This window comes from Cardiocondyla obscurior, linkage group LG14 (assembly GCF_019399895.1).
Source record: "Cardiocondyla obscurior isolate alpha-2009 linkage group LG14, Cobs3.1, whole genome shotgun sequence".
NCBI classification, from domain to species: Eukaryota; Metazoa; Arthropoda; class Insecta; order Hymenoptera; family Formicidae; genus Cardiocondyla; species Cardiocondyla obscurior.
Genome location: NC_091877.1, coordinates 3,968,231 through 3,976,339, shown reverse-complemented (window position 1 = coordinate 3,976,339; position 8,109 = coordinate 3,968,231). Strand labels below are relative to the sequence as shown.

Sequence of the window (8,109 nt, the reverse complement as noted above, 5' to 3'; positions counted from 1 at the left end):
GGCGTAATCTAAACCCGTATGGAGGAAGGGCCGCGAAGGGGTGACTCTAGGAGAGGGAAGGTTTCCCATCAGCGGTTGAGGGGACGATGCGCGCCAACGAACGCAAGTCACGCAACGAAACAGTACTTTTTTAACTAAGGATCGCCCCCGAGGAACCCAGTAATCTAAACGGAGAGCGCTAAGTGTCAACTGAACGCCCCCGTGCAAGACGCGGTGATGACAGGCCTCCACCACAAGCCGAGTCAAGTGGGAATCGCACGGCAAGATCACCGGATGCTTGCGATCATACGGAAGAGCGGAGTTCGCCAAGCGGCCGCCCACCCGCAGCAGCCCTCGGTCGTCCTGAAACGGACTGAGCTTATCGAGCCCTACGCGGGGCGCCACCGGCCGGCCGGACCCCAGCGATGCAAGCTCCTCGTGGAAGTGCGAACGCTGCACGGCCCGCATCCAGCGGAGTCGGGCCTCTTCGAGCTCCTCGACGGTGAGGAACCTCGGCCGGGCGGGCTCCAAGGTCGTCGGCATTTTCCGAGAGCGCCAGCGAAGGCACCACGCAGTGACTCGGCAGAGTCTCCTCAGATCCGAGAAGCGCGTTAACATCTCGTTCTCGGGGGCTCCAACGTCGTTGGCACGAGATACGTGAGCATGAGTCCGACGCTCGGACAGGTCAGACGGCTCCGCGGCGTTTGCCGGTGCGGGTCACTCCTCCGGAGCTCGGCACAGCCAGAAGGGACCGGTCCACCAGAGCCCGTGATCCCGCAGCTCGGCTGGAAGGAAGCCTCTTGACGCGCAATCCGCCGGATTGTCGCGGCCTGGAATGTGCCTCCAAACTGCATCAGGGACTGACGTCTGAATTTCGCTGACTCTGTTGGCGATGTACGTCTTCCATTGGCTCGGATGACCCTGGATCCAGCCCAGCGTTACTGTGGAGTCCGACCAGAGGACCGGAGGTTCTCTTAAACATAAAACTTCGCGCTAATGTGCGGCAAATTTAGCGAGAAGCGCGGAAGCGCACAGTTCAAGTCGGGGCAGCGTAACGGGCTTCAGGGGCGCGACTTTCGTCTTGGCTGCGAGCAGTCGAACCTTGACCTCGCCGGAGGGGGCCGCGGACCTCAGGTACACGACGGCGGCGAAAGCTCGCTCCGACGCATCAGCAAAACCGTGGACGACTGACGTCGTCTCGGCCTCCCCGTAGCCCATCCATCGCGGCACGCGAATGTCCTCCAGGATCGACATCTCCGAGTGAAACGACCTCCAGCGAAAAGCGTGCGCCTCCGGGAGGGGCGCATCCCAGTCGACGCTCAAAAGCCAGGTCGACTGGATCCAAATCTTCGCCAAGGAAGTGGCGGGAGCCAGCCAGCCCAACGGATCGAACAGACGTGCCGCGAGCGACAACACGGAACGTCGCGAAATAATCTCAAGAGGCAGCCGCGGAGCGGCGAAGGAGAAGTCATCGCGGCACGGGAGCCACCGAAGGCCCAAGGTGAGGTGCCCCTCGGAAGGGAGCCACCAAAGTGGCTCTCGACGCAGCAGGTCCTCGTCGCTGATGCCGTCCAAAATCGCCGGATCGCTGGCCGACCACTTTCGCAGGGGGAATCCGCCCGCCCTGCAGAGTCGTGTAAGCTGCAACCGAATTTCCCGGGCGGCCTCGATGGTCGGCCCCCCGGTGAGGACATCATCCATGTAGGTGTCCTTGATCAAGGCTGCTGCCGCCAACGGCCAGGCAGTACCGTCGTCGTCAGCCAGCTGCCGAAGGGTGCGAATCGCCAGGAACGGGGCGCAGGAGAGCCCGTACGTCACGGTATTCAGCTGGAATTCGCGAATTTCCGACTCCGAATTGCCCCTCCAAAGAATCGCTGAAAGTCGCGGTCGCGGGAGTCGACCTCGATCTGGCGGTACATTTTCTCAATGTCCGCCGCCACGGCGAATCGATGACGTCGCCACCGCAGAAGTACGTCTGCCAGAGCAGGCAGTAGGTTCGCACCAGTCATGAGAAACTGATTTAAGGATCCAGCAGAAGATCCGAGGGCCGAGCCGTTAAAAACCACCCGCAGCTTCGTGGTAGCGCTAGATTCCCGCAGCACGCCGTGGTGCGGAAGATAACACGGCTGGCTCGTCGCATTGGCGTCGTCGCACGCGGCGGTCATGTGCCCCAGGTTCTCGTACTGTTGCATGAAGTCGCGGTACGCTTCTTGAAACTTCGTGTCGCGACGAAACTTCCTTTCGGTCTGCTCGAGCATCCGCAACGCCAGCCGCCTGGTACCGGAAAAGTCGGGCAGTGGGAGCCGGAAGGGCAGTCGAACGCGATACCGGCCGTCGGGCGCGCGAGAGTGCGTCTCGCGAAAGTGACGTTCGCACGATTCATCCTCTGCCGACGGGGTCAACCGATCAGCACCCAGCTCTTCCTGCGCCCAGAAGCCTCTCACCAGGCTCATAAGCTCGTCGTCAATCCGGCATTGAAAGGAGCGCGGGGGGTGGGCGTGCAGCGAATCGCCCACCTGACCCGACAATATCCAGCCGAGGCTTGTATTTTGAGCAACCGGATGCGACGGGCCACCTTTCTTCAGACCCGGCAGAATAATCGAAGCAAATACCTCCGCGCCGAATAGGAGGTCTACGGCGTCCGCGGCGGCGTACTCGGGATCGGCCAGCTCCAACCCGAGAAGATGAGGCCACGGTCCGACAGGTGAATCCAGCTTCCCGGCGTAAGCCGTCAACCGGGGAAGCACGAAGGCCTTCACGCGCAGAGCCGGGCCGCTCGTGCGTCGGGAGACGGAGATCTGCACGCAGGAATGCGACATCGCCGCCTTGTTGCCACCGATACCGAAGACCGAGACGGCGGCGGGAGCTCGCTCTATTCTCAGCCGCTGCGCGAGCCGCTCCGAAACCATGGAACACTCGGAGCCCTGGTCGATCAGAGCGCGAACAAGGTGCTGCTTACCGAAGCGATCGGCCACCAAAACCCGCGCGGTCGCCAACAATACGGCGGATACTCGCGCGCGCGAACCGCCCGCCGCTTGACTCGTAACGCACGCCTCCTCCACGCGACACACGTCGTGAACGCTCGAATGGTGGCGCGAGCCGCACGCCGCGCAATTCTTTTTCGACTCGCACGCAGAGACCTGATGCTGCCCGAGGCAATTTAGGCACAGTTTGCGATCACGGACCACAGCCAGTTTTTCGGCAGGGCTCTTCCTCCGGTACTCCTCGCAGAAAAGAAGGAAATGATCTCGGGTGCAGAGCGCGCAGCGGCCCGATTTTTTCTCCGGCTTAGCTTCCGTCTTTCGAGCTGCGTGGTTTCGCGTTTGCTTGGCCGCGGCACCGGCCGGTCGCGAGATCGCGTTCTCGGTTTTATTCACGGCGACTGCCTCCAGCGTGTGGAGACAGCGTTCTAAAAACGTCTCCAGAGTCGCGTACTCCGGCGGTGTGTTGGATTCGTTTATCGTTCGTTCCCACTCACGGCGCGTCTGCGGATCGAGCAAATTGACGGCGAGGTGCACGAACAAATCCTCGCTACTCGAAATAGGCCGGCCAATACTCTCGAGAGAATTTACGGTCGAACGCAGCGTGTGGAATAGCTGGCGGAGATCCTCAGCTGATTCGCGTTTCAATTTTGGCACGGCTAGAAAATTGTCGAGATAAGCGCGGACGAGATGACGGGGCTTGTCGTAATAGTCCGTGACAAGCTTCCACGACCGCTCAAAATTCGCGTTCGTCACCGGAACGTGACGGATTAGTAATTCGGCCTCACCCTTCAGGGACGTCTTCAAGAAGTGGAGCCGCTCCACTGGCGACAACGTTTTATCGTGGATGACGACCGAAGAAAACAGGTCCCGGAAAGCTGGCCAATCCTCATACCTCCCGGAGAAGGTCGGCACCTGGATTTGCGTTCGCGCAGCTCGGCATGCAGCCTTAGCCCCTTCCGTCTCTTTTGTTCCCGTCTCCTTCTCCTTGGCCTTGTAGGATCGCAAAAGATCCAAAAAGATTGCTCTCTGGTCTAGGAACGCTTCTTCGGCGGTCGCTAATGTTCCTTGCTTGAGATAGTCGAGATCCTCGTCCTTTTTTATAGAACTGAGGATCTTTTGGTGATTGGCCTCGAATTTTGACCAGTTGCTTTCAAGGCCACTAAGACGCGCCTCCAACAACCCGAGCGTCGTCTTAGCCGCGCCCGACTTCCGCAGATTGTCGTAGGCCCGACTAATCCGCCCAAGCAGTTCGCCCTGGGCGCGAACAAGACCGTCGAGCTCCAAGCTCATTCTCTTTCTCTTCGGCTAACACACGGCACTGCACACAGTCGCTAATTCACGTTCTCGGAATCCGGCTCGAAGGACCAATGTTCAATACTAGAAATCGGCGCAGTCTTTCCGCGAATTAATCCGGCTTTTCACCGAAGAGACAAGCGATTTCTCCCTTTTTTTGGCGGACGCAAGAAATTGAGAATAAGTCGGGAATTTAATAAATTGAAAATCTAAATTTAGACGAGCACTATCTATTTACAACGAGACTATTTACAGTAGTTTTTTTGACATGCGATACGCGACGGCTTCGCGTCGTATTCTTTTTGCTGCAAGCGACAGCCTAAGTTGAAGCGAAAGTTCAAAAGGATAACAATGCAAGCTACAATTATCTTGATGTTTCGCGAGTGCTGGTGCGACTGACTGGTCCGTCGATCGATCGGGAAATTCTTCCCGGTCGAGAGACCCTCTCCGCTCGCCGGACCGCCCAGGGTCGGCCGCCAGACCGCTCCGTCTTGACAACAAGATTCTCGCCAAAACCGGAGCGATCCGGCGATAACTCGATCAAGGGCGGCCGAAGCGATCTAAACATTAGCTCGATGCTGAAGCCTGACAACAAAGCGAGCTACCGCGGGATCTCTCGTACAGGTGTACAGAGACAAAAATAAACGCGTTTAATTCCGTTCCGAACAAAACAAAACTCCATGTAGCAAAATTAATTGTATTAGAACGATTTTTAAAAATTATCAATTTTGATAATGCGCATATACAGGGTGATTCAAAACAAGTATATGTATAGTCCCTGAAGGTACTGTTACGTCCTCGGACTCCACATCTCCTTTTTTCCGACACGCGTTCAATAAATTAGATAAAAGGAGTAAACCGTGACTATTTGGTGACGAGAGAGAACTTCCAAGCTTTCAGAAGAAATAATTTACACTCTGAAATTCTTATCGCCGGATGCTTAAATGAAACTTAAGAACAATCACAGCATAGATACCAACGGGAAATATAAACAGAAGACTCTTTAAAGAATATTAGAAGGAACCTAAAACAATTTGGAATCAATATCAAATATCTGGCGATAAGTGAAGCACTTGAGACCGCGACTACGAAACGTAAATAAAGAGGGTGAAAGCTCCACAGTCATAAGAATATGACACGCGACCGGATCCCATAAACAAACGCGACCCGGTGATAACGAAAAGGGGGGTCCTTAGGAATTTTTCCCCGACTATTAATGACAATATTCTGGAAGGTTGGAAGGGGAAGCCATGCGGGCGAAGTTTCGTACAACCGAGTTTTTCTCTCGAGCCAATAGATATCGGGAACTCCACACCACTAATTAAAAAAGCTAAGGACGAAAACTAGAGCTTAAGAAAATCAGAGAAGGGATAAGATCGGAGTAACCAATAATTAAAAAAAAGGAAAAGTGGAGGGACATGGCCGCCAAATCAGAGCACTGACTTTTCCAAAAATGGAAATCCGGCGCTAGCCCACCCCTTTTCCGAGGTTATTAAACCGCGTGTTCCTGCGGGACTCGCTCTCATTCAGTCTCTGAATTTCACCTCGATTATATCATTGATACTGTGTGTGACTTGTGCTGAGCCGATCTTAATAAAGAAGTTGCAAGGGACTCGTCCAAGAAGCAACCGAAGACATCGAAAAGTAAGTCTCATTATTTCATTTAACCTCATTACTCTCTCTCTCCCCCTTTTTAAATGATTCCACTAAAATTCTAAAGTTCTTAAATTCTTATTCTTGAAAAATGAATGACGTGGGTTATGCCAAGGTGCCGTTTGCGCTTTCCGAAGTAGGTATCTCTCTAGTATCCTTTGGATTCTCCCTTGATTCGGTTCGGTTAATGGGACTCCTCCTGTCAGAGGTTACGATATGCTGCCAGTAAATGGTGACTATCTAAACCTTAGCTCGAGTGATGGCCTATCCGGACAGAGCTACCGGGAGAATTTTCGAAGCGATCTATTGAGAGATCCGGAAGGAAGAATGCGGCGTGTTACCCTGACATATTTCCCGCTTTAATCATTTCATTAAAATTAAACTCAAATTGATACCTTTTAGTGGAATCAAGAAATCTTCGATCCATCAAGAAAAGTCGCGCCCGAAGAAATCGAAAAATACGCGAGTTGCGAGAACTGGTTCAAAGCTTCTTTGTTCAGTTCTTATTCGCGGCAGCGCCAAGGGAGGTCACACCGGAACCTCCGAAACTCAGAACTGAGCGTTCATGGTCTCCTCTGCCTTCCGTGCCTCCCAACTCGCCAATTAGCCACGAAGATTTAGAAACGGAAGAGAATACTCCGGGGCGAACACCATCGCCGTCGCGTCCGAGATCGACCTCGCCCCTTCAACCTGACCCGGAGCTGTTCCGCCCCACTACTCCCTCCTATACTCCGGACGTTTCTTTGAACTCGTCCGGACCTTCTCCTGGAGTTCCTCCTCAGGCATGCTCTTCTCCCGTCCGCTCACCGACTCCTTACCCTGGGGAACCCGAGGAGGTCGACTCTTTTGCTGAAGATGAGACCGTCTCTTGGCATGAGTCTGACAGCCCGGAACGTTCCCCTTCCCCCGTCCCGAGCGTAGAGTTCGTGGAGGAGCAAGAGGAACAGAGTGAGGTCGTAGATCCTCTCCTCGAACTTTTCCGGAGCACCTGCACTCCGTGGACGGATCCCTTCCCCGAAAGGGCCTATACAATAGGCCCTGATTCCTTTGACCCCGAGGAGATCAGGAGGGAAGCCAGGAGAGCGACTCCTGACCATAATATCCTCATTTACTATCCCGGAGTAGAACATCCCTTCCTGGCTCCGATCAGGTTGATCGACAGGGTATTCCCGAGGTCGACGGCCAGGATAACCGAAATCATAGAAATTAATCTAGAATAATGTTCACCAATCGCTATTATTATTGTTAGTTTTTTTTTTATTATTTTATTCGTAATTCATTATCTTTCATTTTTTTTTTTATATTTAAAATGTTTAAATTATATCTTTTATTAAGCCCTTTTCCTCTCTCTTTTTACCTCATAATCTCTTTAAATTCATTTAAACTATATTTCTATTCAAAATTTGTATTCTAATTAAGATTAAAATTACGCATTTCACTATTGGAATTTCTGAATCAATTATTTATTTTTAACCCTGGTACCCTTGTTGCGAAAACCACCTCTGGTTCTATCCCAGGGAATAAGAATTAAATTTCTTTCCCTAAAAAGAACAAATATTACGCACTAGTTCCTCCACTCAACCGACTCGAACCCATTCCTAGTGCGTTTTCGCGTGGCCCTTTAAATACGCGCCACGCAAGGATCGGCTGTTACGTCGCTCTCCAAGCCATTTCCTCCTCTTTACCTACTCTTGTGCCTTTTTCCTAAGCATCCGAGTAACGGTGAATGAACCCATTTAAAATTTCCTACCTCTGACGTAACAGTACGTATTCTAGAAAAAATTCTAAGACGATTTTTTATTTTGCAAAAATTTATCTGAAGCCTAGTTTCGGAGTAAATAAATAAAATATTTAGCGTCTTACCGATCGGATACATGTGGTAGCCAGGGATGTCTCAATTAAAGCGAGCGAGCGATTGGCAAATCGCAATCCGCGAAATTATCGCGTAGACGTGCCCGGATTTGTTTTAACGTGTTCAGACTTGTTTCTACCAGTCTGAAAATATTATTTATTTAATTTGCGCACATAATCCGACACGAAAATTGCTCGATGACACAAAGGTTACGTACGTATTAATCGTTAAATCGTAATCTGATTTATTGTGTAAAAGTCGGTAGTAAAACGGAAAATTGTTAAATAATGAATTAAAGAAGATGTTAATGTTTCGAATATTACGCGAGTAGGTAAGTCTTGGGAAGAG

The 8,109-nt window shown here is 52.2% G+C and overlaps 1 protein-coding gene across 1 annotated transcript; it reads right to left on the bottom strand.

Moving 5' to 3' along the window:
• Positions 1-696: 696 nt before the first annotated feature.
• Positions 697-4,253, bottom strand: LOC139108197 (uncharacterized). The gene is made up of 3 exons (XM_070666288.1): positions 1,953-4,253; positions 1,013-1,806; positions 697-952 (listed from the first exon to the last, which is right to left on the bottom strand). The coding sequence occupies exons 1-3, from the start codon at positions 4,251-4,253 to the stop codon at positions 697-699; spliced, it is 3,351 nt and encodes a 1,116-aa protein (XP_070522389.1).
• Positions 4,254-8,109: the final 3,856 nt, after the last annotated feature.

Coding starts and splice junctions, on each gene's coding strand:
- LOC139108197 (XM_070666288.1), bottom strand. CDS start 4,253: ATGAGCTTGGAGCTCGACGGTCTTGTTCGCGCCCAGGGCGAACTGCTT. Junction 1,807..1,952: donor TACTGCCTGCTCTGGCAGAC/GTACTTCTGCGG, acceptor CGCGAATTCCAG/CTGAATACCGTGACGTACGG. Junction 953..1,012: donor ACGCTGCCCCGACTTGAACT/GTGCGCTTCCGC, acceptor TTTATGTTTAAG/AGAACCTCCGGTCCTCTGGT.